The 24,320-nt window shown below is 46.9% G+C and overlaps 1 protein-coding gene across 2 annotated transcripts in view; it reads left to right on the top strand.

Moving 5' to 3' along the window:
* The window catches only part of PPP1R12C (protein phosphatase 1 regulatory subunit 12C), a 1,267,429-nt gene that overhangs the window by 756,705 nt on the left and 486,404 nt on the right, over positions 1-24,320 (top strand). For both annotated transcript variants that reach the window (XM_078655015.1, XM_078655016.1), the window contains one exon: positions 9,346-9,436. In XM_078655015.1, the coding sequence (XP_078511141.1) occupies positions 9,346-9,436 (91 nt within the window). The remainder of the gene's footprint in view (positions 1-9,345; positions 9,437-24,320) is intronic.

The raw sequence follows: 24,320 nt of genomic DNA, 5'->3' as shown, positions 1-24,320 counted from the left end.
CAAGCTTTGCCGTCAGACTGCCACACCTGTGGTCTCTGGGAAATTCACTATGGATGAGTTGGCCTGGAATATTGCTTTTCTGCCTCTCCCACTCCTACTGTTCTTGGTGAGGAAGCTCAGACAGACATCTCTCGCTCATTTTGGTAGCACCAATCTGGGCACGTCAACCTTGGTGAACCACACTACTACAACTCTCACTAGTCCCGCACGAGAAGCTTCCCAACAAGCCAGATCTTCACAGACAAAACCACTCTGAAATCCCAATGTGGCTCCTGAAGTCTTAGAATTTGGTTACCTCAACCTCCCAGAAGAGTGTATGTCTATTCTTAGAGGTGCGCAGACCCACCACCAGGGCCTGTTAAACAGCCAAATGGAAACATTTTGTACACTACCGCCTTCCAAAACACATAAACATCCTGTCGGACCCCAAGTTCAAAATATAGTTTACCTTCTACACTTGCAGAAGTCAGGCCTAGCCTATACCTCGATCAAATTATACTTGGCTGCTGAAGCTGCCTATCTACAGAACTGATTACAGATTTTGGTATTTCGAATACCTGTTATTAAAGAGTGCATGGGAGGCCTTAAGAGTTATTTCTCCCAGGACACCACCCTCAATTGGTACTTCTACTCCCTGTAAGTTCCTAGTAAAAGGGTACCTAGGGCCTGGGAGCTGAAAATGGTCCCTTGGGAGCCCCTCCCCCTCCCTCCAGGACCATGACCTTGCCATTGCAGGTTGCATGCCCTTGTGCGGGAGAAAACGAAAGTAGACATGGCACCCTGCCTGGGTGCCATGCCAGCACCCAGGCAGGCACCCTGAAGGCTTAGGTAAGTCACCCCTCTAGCAGTCCTCACAGCACTAAGGTTGGATGCACTATGTGACAGGTGCACCCACCTGTCACATAGTGAACCCCCCCACCCCCAGGATGGGCCTGTGCTCGAAGAGGGGAGCTTCAAAGGCCTGCTGCTTTTGTAATGCAGCCACCTGTCTCTGCTGCTAGCAGCAGATGGTAGCTCCTCATTTACACCCCCACTTTGGGCTGGAAAACCGGTGGGAAAACAAGAATAAGGGTGCCCACCTCTGCCAATTCCACCCCTAACGTGGGGGAGGCGAGGTGAAGCACACCTTTCAGTCCCAGCCATGTTGAAGGTGGGGGGGCCCTCCCATTAGGGCTAGGTCTATGCCCCCTCCCACAGGAGGGTGGCATAATAGAGGGTAAAGTCACCCCAGGTAAGATGCACGTTGGCCCTACCGCTTACTCCCTAAAATATCCCCAAGTCTAGTATTTAGGTGGCTCCACCAGACCTGGAAACTAGATCTGCGAGGATCTAAGAAGAACGACGACCCTGCAGAATAGACTGTAGACTACCATTGCCTTGGCCCCAGCCCTACCAGCCTGTCTCCATCTTTGGCGAACCAGTGACCTGTTTTTCAGCCAGCAGCCTCTGAAAACCTTGGGAGGACTGCTGCCTTCGAAAAATAGTCCATTCGCCTGTGGACAACGGACCTGTCCAGAGGAAACCTACTGCAAGTATTCCAGATCCCTGCAGATCTTCGTCTCCTGCCCACTCTGCACCTGACACCCACGGCCTGAGTCTGAGTGGCTCACCTGTGCAGTAAAGTCTCCCCAGTGATCCTGACCTCGTGTCCAGCGTTGGCTGACCGCTCCTGACCTCGGCGCCTGCAGAGTGAATACCTAGACTCCCCCATCCCCCACCCCTGACCGGGTCCGGTAAGAAGACTCCGATGTCAAAAGGCACGCGCCCCTGCACCTGAAGCCCCTGGGCTTTGGGGGGGGCTGTACCGACAGTGCCCCTACAACTCCCACATCTCTACTTACCTCTGCTGTCATTGGTCTTCCTCCTGCAACCTCCGGTGCCATGCCTGCAGCCTCTTTGCTGAAAGAAGAATCCCCATTGTAGAGCATTAGGCACCTGGCGTCGAAAGTGCACCCTGCTGCCCCTGTGCTGCAGTTGGTGTAGGTTTGGTGCAGTTTTGTGGCGCCCCCCCATGCTTAACCTAGCCCCCTGCAACCGTTCTACTAACCTGCAAGCAGTGTGGCTCCGGGCACCCCCGTCTCCATTGGAAAGCATTGGGCCAAACTCAGATTTTGACCTCTGCACCCGGCCACACCTGTGCTGCTAGTGATGCAATTTAGGCACTCAACTGGCCATCCTGACTTTTGGCTCTGAATACTGGGATTTTAAGTGCAGTACCTACCTGTTTAACAGCAATATTGTTTTCTCCATAGGATAACATTGGACTGTGTTGAACATTTTCTGAGTGTTGCTTTTTCAAAATGAAAAGCATGTTTAATAAAAAACGTGCTTACCTTGTTATGGAGCTCTTGGTCTTAAAGTACAAACAAAGAATAATATCCTAAATTTGGTCTGGCTCTTCTTGAGTCGTGTGTCCATTATTGAGCACTGTTTAATAAAAGTCTTATCTCCTCTGTGTTAGGCCTAAGGTTGCTTGCTCACACTTCCACTAAGAGAGCACTTTGGGTTTTATATTGAGCCCTGTACACTTTTGGGGAACCTCTGGACTCTGTGGACGGTATTACCACCTAGTGGCAATATCATATATAGAACCAGCTTCCTACACCATGTTCAATACCACTAAAAGGAGGAGTCATTAGACCTATTGACTCAGACTTCCTTCGGAGAACACGTTGTACATGTCCGGCCCCAACACTATATGGCGGAAGTATGCACCAGGTATGATACTACAGCAATACAGATGCTTACAGGGCAAGTAACATTTTCCTTCTGGTGTACATTGGACTGTGTTGAACATTTTCTGAGTGTTGCTTTTTCAAAGTGAAAAGCATGTTTAATAAAAAACGTGCTTACCTTGTTATGGAGCTCTTGGTCTTAAAGTACAAACAAATAATAATATCCTAAATTTGGTCTGGCTCTTCTTGAGTCGTGTGTCCATTATTGAGCACTGTTTAATAAAGGTCTTATCTCCTCTGTGTTAGGCCTAAGGTTGCTTGCTCACACTTCCACCAAGAGAGCACTTTGGGTTTTATATTGAGCCCTGTACACTTTTGGGGAACCTCTGGACTCTGGACGGTATTACCACCTTCTGGTGTACAATTTAACTGTCTGTAGATTCCTCACTGATCCCACCCACCTCCCCTTTTGGAACGATGGTCATAGGCCACCTTAAAAGGGTTCCGATTTAGATTGTTGCACTGTCTCAAATTGATAGTCATTTCATCATCTGACCCTTTAAGGGCACAGACAAAATTAACAGGGCACAGATATCTGTATGCTGGGGATGGTGTCTTTTGGCTCCAGTGAAGTCAATGTCATATCTCTTCCAGAGAAGAGATGGAGCCAGCAACCCACAACTTCACGGGAGAGGTATGGAAAAGTTTCCGGATCCAGTCTGGCACCTTAGGACATTCAACAGGTGTGGAATCTGTAGGTAGATAAGTATCCACTGAAAAGTAGTGTGTTCCTGCTACTTCATATCCTTATTATTTATTGACATTGTGGAATTCCACAGCACTTTTAAACATGAACATTTATTTTGCTTTACTAAAGGAGTGGTTTCTTTTTTAAAGATGGTCAATTGAAGATTGAACTGGATGTCGTTAAAACGACCCCAGACTGTTAATATCTCTAAGTAGGGAAAAGTAAAGAGGAGTCAGCAAAGCTTTCACAAAAACTGCTTTTTCCATTAAGCCAAGCCAATTGCACGTCCATTGCTCAGTACTGCTTTGTCAGTTAAGAGGCAGATAATCTTTCTGGAGTCAGGAATTCCAGACACTATGTTTTAACCATTTGTTTTTGCTACACACAGCCACTTGTTCATTGAAGACACCGCTCTTCGTCTTTTGGTGAGTTAGTCCTGGCACACTATTCTTCTTAGGAGACTTTTTTTAATTGTAGCTTTTCCACAGTCGCCATGCCGTCACTATTTATGAAGTGCTTTTTGAGACAAAAATATTCAGAGAGTGATTCGCATGCACACTGTCCTGTCTCCCCAACAAGGATATTTAAAACAGACTTGCTCCCTGCCCCAAACCTTGCTCTCTTCTCACTATGAGCGGTGAGAGCCAGTAATGCCCTGAGAGTCACTGTGAGGAAATGGGGTGTATTATATGATATGGTTCAGCAACTTCACCATGTCGTACTCTTACCAACCTCTTTGGGTCCAGTAGGTTTCGTTTGTAAAACCCTCAGCTCAACTCTGGGGAGCTGTGCCACTGAGTAGCAAGGCTTACTCAGAGGAACAAACGAAAAGCATTTAAGCAGCACAGAAGTAATTGAAAAAAGAAATTGATACAATACTCACAAATTCGACACCAATTTATAAAAACAAAAAAGATCCACCGGAGGGTTCCGGGAATAATTTATTTTCACAATATATCAAACCAGTTTCAGTCAACCACAATCAAGCCTTGGCAAAGCCATTGAATTGGACACTTAGAAACTTCTTCAAAAAAAGCTTATTCAAGTCAGTGCGGTCAGTTAGAAGTACTTGGGGCACCCAACTCTGGTAGGGGGACCAGCTAGATCCTCAGGAGCAGTTACCTTCACAGAAGAAGCAGTCCTTCATCAGTTTCAGGTACTTTATCTGTATTGCAATGGATTTCTGTGGAGTGGTCCTGATGCAAGGGTTGAAGGATGCTGTAGATGTTATAAGGATAATTTGGATGCATCGGCGGTCTTCCTAGAGAGATTCCTCGGTCCACGAAGATAATAATAATCCACATTTGTAAAGCGCACAATCACCCGTAAGGGTCTCTAGGCGCTGGGGGCCGTCGGGAAGATTAAGCGAGCTATTGCCCAGAGTCACATGGTGCTGGGCTAACCTGCCGACGGAGCCGGGGATCGAACCCTGATCCCCAGATTCCAGCGTCAGTCGCCCTGGCCGCGGAGCCACACCTCTCCCCTAGATGGTGAGGGGTTGCAGGGTGAACATCCCACGAAGTCCTCTCTGGTTTTGCTTGAAGGTCAGTTTTGCCACTGGACTACCAGTCACCCATTGTCATGGTCACAGCCAGTCCTTCCTGGGTCAATTACTCACATTTGGCGTTCCAGCAACACTCAGACAGCACTCCTGGGTTCAGCCATCTTTAGGTGCAATTGTGTGGCATGTCTTGGTCCTCAGTGCTGCTCGGCGTTGGTGGTAGCGGCTGGAAGATTTTGGGCTACCTACTTGCCCCAGCAGACTTCTTCAGCTGTTGTGTCCCTGTGCTGCGAACAGGAGGCCAGTCAGTTGGCCCTTGGAATTCTCTTGGCTTGACAGGACTCTGGAGACCGCTTCTCCTTGAGCATGACACAGCAGGCACAGACCCTCTCTGCACTAGCCTTCTAGGTACAGCAGGTGCAGTCTTGGTCGGTACTGCCTCTCTTTGCTGGTCACTCGCACAGCAGGCCAGTCCTCCTTTTGTCCTTCCAAGTTGTTCGAGATCTGGGGCCAGGGTTGACCCCTTGGGGCTCAGAAAGTGCCCTCACACAGGGTGCATTTGGTAGCCAATGAGCTAACTGATCAATAACAATTGCCCACGGGTGGATTTCAGTTATTAACCCTGGCTGGTCTTAAAGGGGCGTCGACTTTTGGATCCGATACCCTGGAAGGAGCCACTGAATGCAATCAAGGCTAAAGAGGTGAAAAAGCGACCTAAAAGGAGGATATATATGTGTAACTCATTGAGTCAAATGTACACGGTGTGTGTCTTAAAGAAACAAAAAAACTACTACTACCTGGATGCAGATGTCATCTACATATGACAATCTGTCACTGGTGTGCAATAAATCTGATAGATTAGTTTTTAACAAGTGGTAGAAATCCATCTAAAACATAATAGTACATCACCATATGTGTACCTCGGGAGTACAGCCCTAATGTGCAGGTCAGTCCTTGAAAAACCTTGCTCACCTGGATGCTAATATTATCCAAGGCAGTGCCATAGATATAAATCCAAATGCTGTACGAAAAGGTCAAAGGCCATTTGGCTCAACTATTCATATGGAAAAGGTCTCCCCTTAGAATGTACGAAGGAGCATATAAACATTCTCGCACCCATGATGTAGGGAGGATTAAAAGGCCTCAACAGCTATTTCAGCTCACCTTGTACGAGTCTTCAGGAGGCAGCCGTGCATAATTGCTTTCAAAGCCTTCAAGCTCCGATAAATCAATTAGCCTAGAAAAGGAGATATTGATTGCCCCAACCTAAAGCATTCCAGATCGGTAATATAATACTCAGGACACATGTACATTACGGACATCACGCGCAAACTTACACAGGTGTCTAGCGGTAGCTTTCCTTACACGACTGCCAGCGACTGTCCCGCCACACTCGCCGAGGTTAATGAAGTCAGCTGACCGGTCTGCGTGCAAGTTGCCACTGACGTGAAAACTGAGATACCGGGGCTGACTGGAGGTTCTGTCTCACCGTGTAGGCCCCCTATTGGTCACAACCTGGTAAATCAGTGTGGAAAGATCAGAAGGCCTGCAAGATAAACGAACGGGCAAAAAGAATGTTTCATACAAAAAGAAAAGACCAGGGAGAGCAAGGCCTATCGCATTTGATTATGCAGCTGAACAATTACGGATGCCCATCCTTTTAAAAAAAAGATAAAGATAAAATATAAATACATGATTACATTGAAAACCTATTGAAATGTATACGAATTAGGATATAAATAAGTGTGCATGATTGTATTGAGGACACAATTCGTTGGATGTACAAACTTTATCCATTGGATCATGGGTAAACTATGCGACCATCATATCCATGTGTACGTACATCTATACATGTACATCTATACATGTGCAGGACGGGAGGTACCATACAGCGACTTTTTAAATTAGTTTCGTCTGAAGTTTCATCTTAAGACGTCATCTCTAGGCAATTGGATCGCCTGTGAATGGACAGTTGCATATTAAAACATTCCTGTCATCCGAGGTATACAATAACATGGGAACCGCATCTTGCCGAGGGTGTGGGACAGGGGAATAAAGGTGAAGTTGGCCTTAAGATGTGGAAATCACCAATTCCTAAAACCTGCCACCTGTCGTGATATCTCCCTAAATTATTTAAGACCCTTGTTCAATGAGTCAAAAGGTGTATCCACTTGCATTCACGTAAGCTAATGATACCAATATCACCACCCCTGGGGTTGGGGTGTATTTTTTCAATTACCTACCACCTAAAGCTCTTATTTGGATGCTTCTCTGTGGTGAAGTGTACAACAAGTGGTGCAGCTTGCACTTAACCCTTCTGCAGTGTTATAGAATTCTTGTCCTTGCATTTTGACGCGTTTGGCCCACATACAGCAAATCACACCGACATTTAATCACATAGATTACGTCAGTGCTATTGCAGTTGGTGTGCTCTTTAAATGCGTGTGTCTGACCATTAATGATTGAAAGTGTCTCTGATGTCAGTCAACATGACCCCTGCATTTGAAATACCCCTTGAGCAGTGGAAGGTTCAACAGAATTTGTATGGTGGGTTTAGGTGGGCCCTATAATAGAGCTCACAACGTAGTCTTTAATGTTCTTCCCCTTCTTTAAGGAATGGATAGGAGGTTGTCTCATCTCATTTTTGTCTGATACTAGTGACCAATTTTGGTTAATGATTTTCTGTATCTCATTGCTGTTTTTTTTAGTGTTGTGACACAAGTCATCCTATCTTGGATCAAATCATTTCTCTGCTTGGGTTCACAGAGGGTGTCTCTATGACACAACTAAGCCCTTTTGTGTGCCGTCTTCACCAGGTTCTTCAGATGCCCCCTCCCCACCAGGCATTCCAAGAGGTCCTCAGATTCTCTGCAATAATAATGCTTATGTGAGCAGTTTCTTCTGATAGCAGAAACTGCCCGTAAGGCAGGTTATCCCAGACGTTTCTCGGATGGTGACTTGAATATTTAAGGAGAGTGTTCCTTTAACTTGGTTTCCTAAAGAGTGTGGTGCACAACTGATTATTCTGTACCGTGAGCGTAATGTTCAGAAAATCTATTCCTTCAGTATTGCAACTGAGAGTGAACTTGATGTCCTCAGATTTGTGCGCCATCTGTAAAAATCCAGTAGAAATTCCTCACTTCCTGTCCATATCATAAGGACGTCGTCTATATAGCGGTGCCATAGGGTTATATAGTCAATATATGGCCTGCTGGTTCTAAAAATATATTGGTCCTCATATTTGTCCATATAGAGGATCACTAGATCCGGGGCAAAAGGTTCGGTTCCCCCTCACAACTCCCTTGGATTGAAGGAAGACATCTCACTGGAAGTAGAAACATTGGTAGAAAAAACGTTTGGTCATTGCTATATCCAGTAGTTCAATAATGAAGTCATTAGGGACCTGTATTGGTTGTACCCTTGCGTTTAAGACTGTCCTAATGACTTCTAATGCCGGTCTCTGAGGGATGTAATGTCCTTAGGCACAAGAGTTTGCTAGTTAGGGTTGAAGGCAATGTTGTCCACCAATTTAATTGTTTCCATGGTGTCCCTGAGATATACGCTCCTTATTAACACATTTTTTGAGAAATAGATCCACATATTTACACACCGGTTCCAGAAATGAACCACACCCGAAGACTGTGGGTCTACCCAGGAGTTTTCTAAACCTTTGTGGATATTAGGAAGTGTGTATATCGTGAGTGTACGTGGCTGTTTTTTTATTAAAAGAATCATGCTCTTGCTCACAAAGAAAACCTTCATACAGCCCCGTCAGTGACCAGTTTAATGCATGTGGTTATCTCTTTGGTTGGGTCTTTGTTCAGCTTCTTATAACTACCCCCATCCAGTAATTAGGATACAATCTCAGCCTTATAGTTATTACCATTCCGGACCACTATGGCTCCCCGCTTGTCTGCAGGTTTGTAAAGCTTCATATTCAGGTATAAAGTAGTTTGAGGTAATGAGCAGGAGAATGGCGAGGTTATGACTGTACAAGAATCACATGGTATTAAAATTAGTAATGATTGTTACCTTTAAATAGTTGTGTATGTATCACTTTATACCACAGTTTTGCTGCTTTTAAGTGCTAAAACAGATGTTAATAGCAACTTTAAAGTTACTTAATTTGTCAATCTTTGCAGAATAGAGTTGGTCTTGCTGGGATTTGACCTCCTGACCTGTATATTCCACCAGATAACAGACAATAGTTAACAGTGCCAACTGACGTAATTTTTAGTTGTATTCAGTGACCAATGCAGCTCTTTTATCCCTTCAGTTTTGCCCCAAAACACGTTTCAGAGGAAAACTATCGGAAAAAACATGCTTTCTTTTCCTCAAAAACAATACGGAAATCATTGGCGGCTAAAAATTGTTTTGTGGTTTATCATCTCTTATTTTGCGTGTTAACCCTTTCTCCCTAGATCCTACCAGACGCCTGTCCGCGATGAGGAGTCTGAGTCTCAGCGGAAGGCAAGGTCGCGCCTCATGCGGCAGTCCCGGAGGTCCACACAGGTATGTATTGGCCAAGAAGTATTCCACTCGCATACACCAAGTGCAAAAGCATGTCTTAGTCAGCACTTTTGTATGCTTAGTCAGACCCACGTCAGCTGAAAGGAACTGGTTGTCATCTGATCCTGGCATTATCATTGGCAAGCAGGAGGTGGCCAATAGGTCCACCCCACAAATGACGACACCCATTGCTAATAATTGCAGGACTCGCTCCTCATCGTGATAACTCTTTTAACATGCACAGTTTGTAAATAAGCAGATGCTGCAACTTGTATGATTGTGTTCGTAATGTTTAAGCTAAAAATCTCTAAGCAAACATTTCTAAATTATAATTTTTTTGCTTTGAGAGGAATGGGGTAGAATAGTTACATGTTCGTTCACCACAATTCATGCTAATGTTAATTTAATCCCAAAAAATAACTTCAGTATCATCTAAGTATACAAGTTGAATCAGTAAATGAAACACATTTGATGCACAATTATTGAAAATAATCACCAAAAATACTTAAACTAACTTAATTTAAAATAAATTAAATAAATCATGTAGTTGGTTACTAAAATCGTGTGTGCAGTGTGTACAATGTTTGTGTGGTAGTATCTCATTCCTCTGCAAGTGAACACCTGCACCACATGTATTCAGTGGTGGGGGTTCTCGACTCCATCCACTACTTGTAAGTCCTCCTCAACCTGGTTTCCGGAAAGCAACAAATATGAGGAATTCACTTGGAACTGCTTCGTTCTGCCATCACTTAGTACTTTACCAGGCCGTTCACGTGACTAAATGGTAAACTCAATGAGGCGTGTTGGTATATGTAGATAGCCAGACATCATTGACTCTGCGTAATTTATGTTGTGTGGTGAAACTTCAACATTTGAACAGAAAATGCACCCACTCACTATGGCAATAGGTGTTGAACATCCAGCACCTTGTCAATTCCCTAGCACAAGGCTCTGCTCTTTCGTTTTCTTACATACATTACTTTTGTGTAACATAACTTACATTTCCCAAATCCTTTACCCTTTTCCGAGTTATTTTGTTTTTCATATGTCTTTAAATAGTGATAGATGTACGCAGAGCAAGCAGTACACTCAAAAACATATAGCAATTAGAACATCTATACCCACACCACCCTTCCAGTTCTGTTCTGCTGGCTAGTCCCCCTGAGCGTTTCGAGCCACTTAATGAGTAACCTTGCTCCTTGTTGCTTAGAGCCAGCATTTCATGTCTGGTCTTCAAAACACCATGTTAATTTCTTCATTGGGAAGTATCCGATCATGACCCATCATCTGTCTACCAAGCTTATCTCGAGTCTAAAAAGGAGTACGGTCTCCCCTTTACTAGATAATTCAGTTATTTTCTGTTAGGTGAGTGTTGGAGTTAAACCGGTTTCCTTTTTTTCCACTGCATATGGCGACCTATTCTTTTAAGTCCTTGAGCGCAGAGTAGCACTTGATTGGGAATATTTTTTTTCTCCACTGGTTTCTCGCTTTGACCACGTTTTCTGAAGAGAAAATGTTTTCTCAAGACATGAGCAGGAATATAGTATGCCTCTGCTGGGCTCGGGCTTTATGACAAGCTCCTCTCCACTATCATTGGTCTCCGCAGAGAAGTGATCTGGAGATTATCAAGGCCAGGCGGTTAGTAGCGCTACCTTTACAACTTTTTGTAAGCCAAGCTAATAGCTTCTCTAAAGGGGTGGAGATTGACCTTCATTTTGCATGTTTGCAAGACTTTTGCAAAACATCGAGGATGCAAAGCCAAATGTTTACACTAAGATCTCGGACAAAAATAAACCCATGAAGTTGGAAGGCTTGTGCATGACTTTCACGTATAGTACCTGATTGGTGCCAAAAGTAGAAGCCATAAGAATTGATGCAACTATGTCAACGTCGTAAGATTTTTAGTTCCATTCTGCTGAGGGTGTGGTCTAGATTGGTGAGATGCGGAATTGTTTGGGGGTAAATAGTTCCAAAGGCTAGTTATTTTGAACATTATTGCGCAATGTTGAGTTCAGATCATGCTCTTGATTATGTTACCCATATTTTTGTAATCGTAACAAATGTATTATCCCTGTATAAATTCCTGCGGCTTCTCTGTGTGCATGAATTCCCATTTCAAAAGGGTGAGTGAGGTGTGTGGAACGGGAGACCTTTCGGGTACCTGCCAAAGTGGTATCAAAAAGCATCTCCTTTAAACCAAATACAGGAGCATAAATATACTGGCTTCTGAAATGAGTAAATAATTGTAACCCAAAGATACTCCTGATGAGGTAAGTCTGAGCATCACTAAAAATCAGTCCTAGTTGTATTATCCTGCATACATTTGAGCTCATTGCCTTTTACCTCTAATATTTCTTTATATAGAGTTTGCTTACATAGGTCTACAGCAATGCACCTTCCATTGGGCCATTTCCCTTAGGTTTCAAGCAGCCAAGCTTAAACAAAGTAACAAGTGTAAAGCATTTAGAAGTACTAAAACAATGAAATAGTCACACAAGAATAAAGAAATCAGACACTTGTTTATAAAAGTGGATCATATTTGTTTTTTTAAATTTAGACACCAAAACGAACAAAATCCACTAGAGGATTCCGGAGATACAGAACTTTAACACAAATCTCCGCTTTTTACTCGAACATGAACATGAACAGGAACAAGCTTTGGTAATCGCACAGTTTAGAAACTTTGTAAAGCTATTAAATAGGTGTGTTAAGCTACTCCGGCCCACTTTAGATGACCAAATCCGAATGTCCGGTGGGGAGGGGGAATTTGGAGCAGTAGAACAGTTACCTTGACATTAAAACAGTCCAGTCCAGTTCCAGGCGCTATTGGTGAACCACTATAGGCTACAATGGAGTGGTCTTGATGCAAGAGATCTAGGAAGTTGAAGCTGCTGAGGGTGCTCTGTGGTCGACTGAGGTCTCCATGGGGCTACTCCTCGGTCCACAGTCCAGGTGGGGTGATTCTGGCTACAGGAGTCGATGTCCCTCCAAGTCCTCTGTTACAGCAAAAGTCAGGTTTTGCCACTTAACTGCTAGTTTCCGGTCGCAACAAAACCAGCAGTTCCCTTTCGTAAAGGATAGTGGCCATCTTGGGTGAGTAAACTGCACTCCGACGACTCACCAAGGACCGGCAGCCTCTGGTGCTACAGTAAGCATCTGGACTTAGTCGTAGGGGCTGCACATCGGCTGTCCGCGGCGATCAAACTGTTGTGGCTACTGAGTGGCCGGAATTGGCTTTCGCTGTTGTGGCCCTGGTGCTGTAAAAGCAAGTCAGTCAACAGACCTCTGGGTGGGGCTCAGTGACGTTGTTTCTATGAGCCGGTCACCCCTTGCACAGTCTTCTTTGCTAACCCAAGTATCAGCAGGTGCAGTCCAGGCTTCGGTGCAGCCTCTTTGTCAGGTACAGGAATCAGCAGGGCCTTCCTTCGGTCCTCTCTCCAGCCCATATGTGATCTGAGGTGTGGGTGCCAGATTTATGCCCAGAAAGTGCCATCAAGGGAGGTAGTCACCAGACTGGGGTGTGGGTTGGAGGGGGGGTGGGGGGGGGGAGTCCACTGGCTAGTAACGGCTACTCCCTGTGGTGTGGCATCTAGCAATCCCAGGGTGCATTATTCTTCCCACTCTCTAGATGGCTGGGCCCCTATTTGTGTGTGGAGTTTGGTAGTCCACCCTAGAGGTGTGACTACCTGAGGGCTACACACCTACAGAAAAACGGTTTGGGAGCTGGTCTGTACTGTCCTTGACCCAAGCCAGTCTACCTTAACAGAAGAGCAGCCCTTCTCATATATGTTTATCATTTGCCCTTTCAATGGCAGCTTTCCCCTTGAAGCTCCCCTTTTGAACTCACACCCTGTGTGGCTTTTTGTGATGGAGAGGTGACCCCACTTTCAACTGCAAGTCTCGGTTCTTACGCCTGGGAATCATTCACACTTCTCCCTAGGAGGTCAGAAGGCTGTGTTGTGGCCAACATCTGAGAGTGGCAAAAGGAAGACTTGGCCAACAGAGTGGCAACATTCTAAAAGTTGCATTTCTTAATAAGTTTCATTCAATCCGACTTGGGCATCAAGTCAAATTTAATGCAGTGATCATTTTGATACCTTGAATTATCAACTGTAGTAGTCCCGTTCACAAGTAAATGTAGTATACTTGTAAAGCGCACAGCTGCCCCAGCAACGGGGCGTCCCGGCGCTGTATAACTCTGGGGAACCCGTCCTGGCTTTCCCTGTGGGATGGTCCCTTGCTGGGAGTCCCCAAGGTGGAGCCAGGCATCCCCGGAATTGGTGGGGCCGTTGTGGAGATTAGGCAAGCTAATGCCCAGAGTTGCCGAGTGGAACCCCTGATTAGAGTAAGCACCGAAGCGAGAATTATCGAGTCCGCTGACCAAGGTCCACGACCCTGCCGCGTCGGGAATTGAACCCTGGTCCCAGGCTGACTTCTGCTCTCAGGCCTGCCGCCTCTAACCAGTGAGCCACACTACTCCACTTAGTTAACATAGCAGAGTTGTCAATGTGTAACCCTGTATTCGCCAATGGGAGCTTCTAATGTTTCTACAGTGAATGGCAATTTGGAGTCTTTACTGCTAGGATGCATGTCCTACTTGTTAATATATTGCACTCTGCCTTAGGACTCAATTGGCCTCCTATACGGGTGACTTGTATTTTAAGGAGGGAAGTTTGGGCTTTGCCATTGGTTTAAATGGCAAAGTCGACTTAGCAGTGTAAAACGGCTCTGTCAGTTTGCAATGGCTGGAAGACATGTTTTCACATTGTTGCATCCAAGGTGGCACAATAGGCACTGTAACTTGCACACCCTGGGTACCACTTGTAACATATACTAGTGAATTATAATAAGTACAGTCATACCAATTAGATGTAAGCCAATCAAACACACTTTTTAGGGTTAGCATACTGGCACTGAAGTGTGATTAGTCAACCTTGTGCACTTGATCAAAAAACCAGCAGAATCAATCCAAAACTTTGCGGAGTGATAATGCAAAAAGAGGCATTTTCTTGCAGTCCTCAATATCTGGTAGGATGTATTGATTCTGCTTTGCCACTAGGGAGGGTATCCTGCAGATCCCCGCCCACCTCTTTTGATATTTGTATACAGTGCTAGAAAATGCTAACTGAAGACACCCTTTAAATTCCTTCCAACAATGTAACACGCCTGCTTTCCTGGAAATAGTTTACTCTTCAACTTTTGTTTGCCCATTAATAAAGACAACTTAAATGTAGAGTATTTCAGTAAAAGAAGGCTGTGTAATTGCAGAAGCAGTGGGTGAAGTGTCTTATTCCAAGCAATCTTTCTAATTGCTGTGGATAAGAAGGGCCAAAGTCATTCCCCATAAGAGCAGTTTGAGACGCACTCCATTTGTTAATTACAATAAGGAGAACATCAAAGCCATCAAAACAGGCACCTGATTCCACCCTGTGTGTGTACAGATAGATGAAAGCTATATCTATTCTATCTTGGAAATACCTTCACAACGTCGTCAACCTCAAAATAATCACTCTTTTGGCGGATTAATCTCGAGGACCTACTATCATGGGGAATAAAAATCTACGAGGGAAGTTTCTGGCCTTTCTCAATAAGGGCCTTGACACTGAATGTATAGAAGGTCTCAGAGGGTTGGCTATAGACCTACAAGGCCATTTCAAATAGATATGAGGTTTCAAGCAGAGTCTACAGTTAGCTAGAGCTTCAATTATACTCATTTTCGAAGATACTATAGCTGAAGATCTAGACCGTTTCCCATTTATGAAGTAAGGGATAGTAGAAGACACTGCAGCAGTTTATTTTCACAGCAAGATAAAAGGGGCTGACTAGCCCTACCACCACTTCGGCCACAGCCTTAGTAAGAGCATCTCGTCCTCGATAATTTGAACAACACCTGGATCAGAAATAGAAAAGGTTATAATAATTCATATGTATGGTCATGCAAGTGGAGAAAGATTATTACTTCCTTGTTTAAACTTTGACTGAAATGGAAATCACAAATCAGTATCTATGGGAAAGAATGTCTTAGACCTCTAGTGACAGCTGCATAGTCCTGTAAAGGCAAGGTCTGTCTCTATAAGCATTTAACACATGAATATATCTGCTCTTAAAGGCCCAGTTTATATTAGAGGGCATGTTGAACCTTGATTCTGTGGTGGCTTAAGCAATAATGTAGTGCTCTTTAAATCCAAGTGCCATTCTTACCCTTTTTGAAAAGGGACCCGCGAAAACGTGTGCACCTATCCCACCATCTAGTGGTTGAGTCCGTAAACATGATTCTTCTGTTTCTTTGTGGGTGTCATCGGCCACCTTTTCGTGACAAGTCAATCCCTTGTCTGAACGTCGCTCCAAAAAAATCCAGTGAATAGCAGAAGAAAAAAACAGAAAAACACTGAAGAACACCGAAAGCCAGAGAAAGAACATACAAACACAGAAGGGTAGCCTTCTCAACCCAAACCGGGCACACCGCTGTTGAAACCCACGTGGCTGGAGGAAGGGAACAGAGGGTCATGGAAAATACCCCTTTTACATTGTGCCCCAACTCCCAGCACAAGTTCGCACAGAGGGATCCACTAGAGGTCTGCAATCTGTTCCAGCCAAAAGACAACAAGGACGAAGACTGCGAAGCCTTTGCCAAAAACTGTCAAGATAAGATGCCAATAGACTAGAACACTATGCCATGGTTAGCACCCACAAGAGACAGGAGTACAAAGACAAAATGTCGATGAGGCCAAACAATTTTAAGGAGGGAATTCAGAAGACGAAGATGCCTCCGCAGGGGCCAGACAGAGGGAAGCATTGAGGAAGGCAGCGAAAGACATGAAAGAAGACAACAGACTGTAACAAAACTGCCAAAAGGCTTGGACGCTAAGTCCTCACACTCAAAGTCCCCGAACGCTGCCTTACTGTTGAAACACCCAAATGAAGGACAGCACAAACTTAAGGAGCCGCACGGATGCTGACCAAAGGACATCAATGGGGGCAAACCTTCAATGAAACGCTCAACACTAACGAGTGCCTTAGAGGGAATGAATGGGCAAAGCAAACACGCCGGGCAACCGCCGAAAAGGACAATGCCATCTACACTCAACATCTATCAAAGAGCACTCAAAAATCGAAGGCTGGAGACTGAAGTTCAACGAATCCCTGAGAGAGTTTTGCATCCCAACAAGACAGTTGGGATCTTCCGAGGTGGAGGACAAGCAGCCAGGCATGGAGGCTCCAGCAACCCTGGAGCTACACGAAAGAGCTAGAGGACCAAATGGTTGCAACATTCGAGGAACACAGCCAGTTCGAAGATACATAGCAAGACCTCAATGCAGAACCCTCCAAGGAATGAGAGGACAACTACCCATCACGGTCTTTGCCTCCGATGACCTGTCCTTGTACAACAGCCTCATTAAAAGGGCAGCCGACACATCTGGGGTACAATTAGAGGAAGAAAAGAAGGAATCATCCTTCCTGCTGAAAACCCTTATGCCTTTCCAGAAGGCAACCCTCGATCTACCCATGCTTCCCAATATCTTGAACCAGGGCAAAGGGGACTCCAAGTACATCAAGGGGAACATCTTTGCATATTCCATCACTGTGATGATCCAGAGGAAGAAAAACCATGCCCCAACATCAACAGGGCCACTGCCAGAGAAGGACAGCAAAAGACTGGACCTGGTAGTCCGAAAGACGGAGAGCAAGGCGGCCACGCAATAGAAGATAGCCAACTCCTACACACACCTTAACTGCTTTCGGCACTAGCAATTGGACGACATTGAAGGGCTGATGCAGCACCTTCCAGAGGAGTTATGCAAGAGAGCCAAGTCCGTAGTCGAGGAGGGTAAAAACATCCCCAACTCCAGCCTCAAATCTGCATTGATGCTGCAGACAGCTGAACACCACTCTCAGGAGGCATGCCTGGCTGATAGTCTCAGACTTCAAACCAGAGAGGAATGCCCTGTTGGTTAGGGAGATTTGTGTATGCCTTTCCAACGATTCCCCTGATCCCAAGGGTTCTGGACAAAGCCAGACAACAAGGGGCATCACTCATTCTCATAGCCCCTCAGTCAGCCAGACCGACCTGGTATTCATACCTGCTGTAGAAGTCCAGTCCAAAAACAGTTGATGGACAGAATGCAGAACAATGACATACATTCACCCCAGTACAGAGATCTGGGCCTAAATCCATCTTTTTTTGCTCACCATGCCATTCCAGTTTGAACCCAGCCATATGCAAATCAGTCTTGACCCTGTACCCCATTGAAATAGTCCAGCCCGAACTGCCAAGCCCGGTCCTCCCTGGACTGGAAACAAGCATCCTAGGACCGGTTTCGGGCTTTCAGCCCTCATCAGCCAGGATAGCTTGATTCCAGTGGCATGGGACTCTCGTCTGAGCATACTCTGGTGACAAATGCAAAAACAACAGTTGATGGACAGAATGCAGAACAATGTCATACATTCACTCTAGTACAGAGATCTGGGCCTAAATCCATCGTATTTTCTGCTCACCATGCCATTCCAGTTTGAACCCAGCCAAATGCAAATCAGTCTTGACCCTGCGCCCAATGGGAAGTACGGACTGGACTGTTCCCATGAGGCACAGGGTCAAGACTGATGTGCATATGGCCCGGTCTAAACTCTGGTGACACGGTGAGCAAAAGAATGATGGATTTAACCCAGATCTCTGGACTGGGGGTTAATGTTTTGATTTGTTCTGCATTCCGTCCATCAATTGTGTCTTTTGCTTTCTCGCCCTAAGTGCGCCAGGTATGCCCAGACGTGGGTCCTGGGCTCACTGTGCTACTGGAATCAAGCTATCCTGGCTGAAGAGGGGCGAAACCCCGAAACCGGTCCTAGGATGTTTATTTCCGGTCCAGGGAGGACCTGGCTTGGCAGTTCGGGCTGTGCTGTTCCCATGAGGCACAGGTCTAAACTGGGGTGGCACGGTGAGCAAAAGAATGATGGATATAACCCAGATCTCTTGACTGGGAGTGAATGTTTTGATTTGTTCTGCAATCCGTCCATCAATTGTCTTTTGCTTTCTCACGCGGAGCTGTCCAGAGGACAGAGGATTCCAATCGAGGCAACACAGGCCCTGTTAACCATGCAAAATGGTAGAATAAGTAATTTGGAACCATCCACACTAAACCTATCCGCATGGCACATGAATGCTTGGAATATGGACACTTACAGGTACCTCCCAGGACAATGTAAATCCTGAGGGGAAACTAGAAAACCAAGCACCTGAAAGCCTACCAACTACTGGTGTACTGACTGATTTTAGTCAGCCTGCCACCACAGACTTGGTTCTGTCGCCCCGGGGTGAGGACCTTTGCTCTCATGAGGTCCAGAACAAATCCTGCTCGGGCAGAGTATGTTTACAGTCCCTCCCACAGGATGACCTGCAACTTAGCATTCCAAGGCATGGCGCTTCAAAGAGCCCACCGCCTTTGGTATGCGTATCTGTCTTCCCTCACAGGAGAGAATGCCAAACTCCTCTGTCCAGGGCCCATTTGGCGTCTGGACAAGGAGGAAAATTAGTCGCCAAAGGTGTGTTCACCTTTAGGCTAGTACCACCCCTAAGGTGGGCTACCTGTAGTGAAGACTAAGTTTGAGTCTGTCTTCTCACAGGAAGTGGTCATATTTGTGGAGTAGTGAAGGGTAAGTAGCCCATCGGCTGCTACCTTACACTCCCGAAACCCCTAAAGCCAGTATTTAGGGGAGTCCCTGACCCCAGGAAATCAGATCATGCTGACCTGAAAGAAGATGGACGTGCAGAGTTGTAAGCAGCAATAACCAAAGACAGACAACTGACATGGCACCAATCTGCATGCCCGTCGGCTGACTTCGACAATTGCGCCAAAGACGACTTGTCCTGCAGCTACTGTGTTTACAAAGCCCGGTAAAATTTCCAGCACTTCAGCTAAGAACCTTGAACTTCTGTGGAGCAGCAGAGAAGCTTCCTTGCATCCTGCAGGCACCCCAAGAGGACTCCTCCGGACCACCACCTGAAAGCACCACTGCACACGAGCCACCTACCCTGAACTGAAGTGGGCCAGCGTGGTCCCCCCCCCAACCCTCCTGAGAGGAAGGCCACCTTGAACTTGCCCTCTGTGGACTTCTCATCTGAAAGAGACTGTAGGTATAGATTCTTTACCGTAGAATTACCCCCAGGGGTCAGACCTGATCCGGAGAAATTATTTCGTAGCAGTACCCCTGCGCGTCGGTAGGTGGCAGTGGTAGTCTGTGTGGGTGCCGGGTTGACGTTTAGGTGTCTACTTAGACGCCGCCCTTGCGCGCTGTCAGTTCCATTTTCCACGCCAGCCAACGCAGATTCGAAGAGAGCATACCCTTAGTCATTTTTTGACTAAACTTTTTCAACTTTTTGTGGACGGCTTTGAGTCTTCAACTCATGGTGCATGAGGGATGTCCCATCATCAGACTGGTTTCAAGCCCTGTGACTCCTGTCACAAGCTGATTTCGGACACTGATTCGCACCTCGTGTGTCTTTGGTGCCTGTTGCGAGACCACAATACGAAGTTATGCTCCGACTGCTGGGCCATGAACCGGAAGTCTTTTTGAGAGCAGTCCCAAAAGCTTTTGGAGGCCCAGCAGTCCGCGCTGCATCGCTCGAGGTCCCAGTTAAGAGTTAGGTCACGGGACCGGTCGCAGAGTCATCACCATTCATCCTCGAAGTCTTCGAACTTCTCCTGTAAGTCAAAGCACAAGAAGAAGGTGAAGAAGCAGGGCCACTCTTCGCCTTCTCCCCATCTGTCGGCTGACGGAACGCGGGACCCACTCGTCGTTGCTCTCCAGCTGTCTTCAGAGCCCTCTGGGATGGCCCTGCGCTTCCCTCCCTGTCCCAGAGCATCCCCTGCCCAATTTCGTGCATTTTACGAAGCACACCATAGCATTTTTGGGCAGCCTGACTCCGCAGGCTTACCTTCAGGTGCCACGGACTTGGCTGGGGTGGCTTGGGCCTTCGATGCCCACGCCAGATGGCCCCCATGGAAATAGGCCTGGATCCGGATCGGCGCCGGTGGAACTCACGGTATCTCGCCGATTCCAGTGGCAACGCTGTTTGTGCCCCGAACCGGCGTCTACCCCAGCCTCACCCCCCGACTTGGACCCCGTGCCGGACCAACGTTGGTACCAGCGCCGGAGGGTACTTTTGTACTGCTGTTCATCCCTGGCATTCCCGATCGTCCTGAGGCAGCCAGAGGAGGGTGAGGAGGAGTGGGAGGGGTTAATTGACCCTCTTGCTGACCAGCTTCAAGAGCCGGACTGGCGAGAGGAGTTAAATAATGCCAGTGGTCTGGATACTTCCCCAGACCTTGGCATGCTCCCCCTCCCCCTTCTGTGGCTACGGAGGAGGGAGCTTCCTATGCTGTGGTGCGTAAGGCGGCTGAGGCTTTGGGGCTCGAGCTTCCTACGGTGGCAGTCAGGACTAACCTGACAGAGGTGCTTCAGCCGGCAGCGAGCTCTTCGGAGCCCCTTCTGCCTTTTAATGAAGCTCTCACCAACATCCTTCTGGGCAATTGGTCCTAGCCCAGCACAGGGGCTCCTGTGCTCAGGATGTCAGACCCACCACCCGGTCCCGGGCGATGCACTTTTCCTCTCCAAAACACTCCACCCCTGAAAGCTTGGTGGTCCAAGCCTCGTCCTCGAAAGGCACATTCCCTACTGCTACCTCAGATATGGAATTCAAGAAGCTGGACCACCTTTGGACGAAGATATTTTCTTCTGCCAGCTTAGGTCTGCGGTTGGTGAACACCGCATGCCTCTTGGGCCGTTATACCCATACAATGTATGATACGGTTGCGCAAGTGCTGCCACAGTGCTCGGTGGAGGCCCAGGCCGTGCTCACTCGCGCAGTGGCTGAGGGTCGAGACGCAGCAAAGTTCTCCATCCGGTGTGGGCAGAGCGGTTTCCATGTCGGGATCCCTGAGGCGCTACACCAGGTTGAGGACGTCTGGTTTTTCAGGGGATGTCCAATCCACCCTTCTGGACATGCCCTTTGATGGCCGTCGCCGGTTTGCTGACGAGGCTGACTCCGCGCTCCAGCGCTTCAAGGATTCTAGGGCTACAGCCATATCCTTGGGCCGTGCGGCAACCTCTCGCCCCACGCAGTCTGCCTTTCGCCCTTTTCATGGCTACGGAAGAGGTGCCACAACACGTTCCACCCGTACTCCCCTGCAGCAGGCGCTAATTCTTCCTAGTCCGACCTTTCATGGACAGAAGAGGCCAGTGGGCAGCAGGATCCTCCATCATCTCCCCCACTGGCAACACATCACGTCGGACAGGTGGGTTATGCAGATAGTCAGGAGGGGCTACTCCCTCCCCTTCGAGACTACCCCTCCCTCCATGCCACCAGCAATTCATTGCATATAGGAGGATCACACTACTCCCTCCCATTCGAGACTACCCTTCCCTCCATGCATGCCACCAGCAATCCATTGCATATCGGAGGATCACTTGGCCCTTCTCCGCCAGGATGTTACGGCTCTCTTGGCCAAAGGAGCTTCCAAGCGGGTCCCTGTGCCAGAAGTAGGCCTTGGTTGCTATTCTCACTACTTTCTGGTACCCAGGAAGGACAAAGGCCTGCGTCCTATCTTTGACCTCAGGGCCCTCAACCGCTTCCTCTGGAAGGAGAAGCTCAAAATGCTCACGTTGGCTCAGGTCATCTGTCCTCGATCCCGGAGACTGGATGGTAGCGTTGGACTTGCAGGTCGCTTATTGTCACATCCCCGTAGGTAACGCTCACAGGCGTTACCTACGGTTCACAGTTGGCCATGAGCATTTTCAGTTTACCGTGCTTCACTTTGGCCTCACCAGCGTCCCTCGGGTGATTACGAAAGTAATGACGTTGGTTGCAGCTCTGAGATCAGGGGTTCCAGTGTTCCCCTACCTCGACGACTGGCTGTTGAAGGCAGGATGGCATATGCGGGCTCTGCAGTGGGACCGGACGTTCCAGTGGGCACAGCATCAGGGGAATCTTTCTGATGTTGTTTTTGATGCCTTCCCTCTGCTCGGATGTGAAGCTGGACATTTCAAGTTAGCTATTAGCCCCCAGTTTACTCTGTCAGGTCTTTTGATTTATCGCCCTCCCAGAAATTCCAATGCTTGGACGACGTCCTTCGCAGACACCATTGCTTCTCTAGCCTTGAAGGCCGCCAATTTTACCATCCTTGGCGACTTGAACCTCCATATTGATGATACTCAATGCAGTGTCAGTAAACTGTTTTTATCAGAGCTGGAAGCTCTTAACATCTTATGTAACTCAGGGTCAACACATTCTGCAGGGCATTTATTGGACCCTGTTTTCTCTAACCTTCCATTCGAATGTCCACCCTTCGCCCGTCCCCTGGAATGGTCGGACCACTATGCCGTACATTTTGTCTTGTCCCGGACTAAAATCATGACTAGTGATAATAGCAGTAAGGATGAGTACATACGTCGGTGGAGCAAGTTCAACATAACTGATTTCAATATGCATTTGACGGATACCCTACCGAACGTTGTCGCGTCTTTATCCTTGTTGAACATCGCAGTATCCAAATGGTTGAGCACTGCTGTTGAGTTCCTCCCCTTGACACTTAAGAACTCCTCATTTCATCGACCTCCTGCACCCTGGTTTTCTGACGATTTAAAGCGTATGAGATTCAACTGTAAGACCTTTGAAAGGAAATGGAGACGTTCTTACTCCGCTTTCCGTAAAGTGGCCTACAAGGAAGTCCTCAGAGACTACCATAACAAATGCAAAATGGCCAGAGCCGCCTATGTTGCTAATACGGTCACGAACGCCCAAAATTGTCCTCGTACTCTTTTCACTGTTGTGAAAAAACTAACAGGAGCGGACCTGGTACCGGCTCCCCCTGCCTTAGACGAGGCTCAATGCAATTCAATTGCAGAGTTTTTTATAGCAAAAGTGGAACGTATCTACGACTAATTGAGTCCCTCTAAACCCGATGATGCGTTGCTGCCAGAGCCAGCATTGACCCCAGATTATCTGCCTTCTCTGACGGCTAAACTTACAAATTGGTCACCTTTTGACAATGCTTCCTTTTTTTCCTGCCTGAATAGCATCAAATCTGGCTCCCCACGCGACCCGTACCGGCCAAAATTTTAAAACAACTCGATCTTGGTTCACGCCGCGTGTTAAAGCAACTTCTCAATTCCTCACTATCTGAGTCACATGTCCCACAGGAGTGGAAGCATGCTATGATTGTTCCTTTACTGAAAAAGGCTGGAGCTGATGTTGCCAACTTATCTAACTTCAGGCCAATCTCATTGCTTCCCGTTCTTTCAAAGATCCTGGAAAGACATATTAATACGCAATTAACCCATCTTGTTGAGAGCTCGGGATTTTTACATCCGTCTCAGTCAGGCTTTAGAGCACATCATTCCATCGAAACCACACTTCTAGGAGTTACCGAGAGTCTGCGACACAGTGTTGATCGCGGAGAAACATCCGCTCTCATTCTTCTTGATTTGAGCGCGGCATTCGACACTGTCTCATTCCATCCTTCTAGCGACTCTTCGGTCCCATGAGTGGAGGGCGCTGCTCTAGCCTGGATAGCCTCTTTTTTAAGTGGTCGTACTTTTCAGGTCTTTTCTGCCTCTGCATCCTCTATAATTTGTCCATCGGCGTACGGCGTTCCCCAGGGGTCTATACTTAGTCCTTTACTATTTCATATTTATGTGAGACCCCTGGCCACTATTGTGGAGGAAGCCGGTCTTACTTTATACTCCTACGCCGACGATACACAAATTATCTTCTCTCTAACAAGGAGTGCAATGAAACCTCTGCTTTGAAATTAGGTCTGACCCGAGTCTCCGATTGGATGAAGAGCAATTTCTTGAAATTAAACGGTGACAAGACCGAGGTTGTGATACTGGG

Source organism: Lissotriton helveticus, chromosome 7, assembly GCF_964261635.1.
Source record: "Lissotriton helveticus chromosome 7, aLisHel1.1, whole genome shotgun sequence".
Classification (NCBI taxonomy): Eukaryota; Metazoa; Chordata; class Amphibia; order Caudata; family Salamandridae; genus Lissotriton; species Lissotriton helveticus.
The sequence above is the reverse complement of the archived record's forward strand: the minus strand, read 5'-3'. Positions and strand labels throughout refer to the sequence as shown.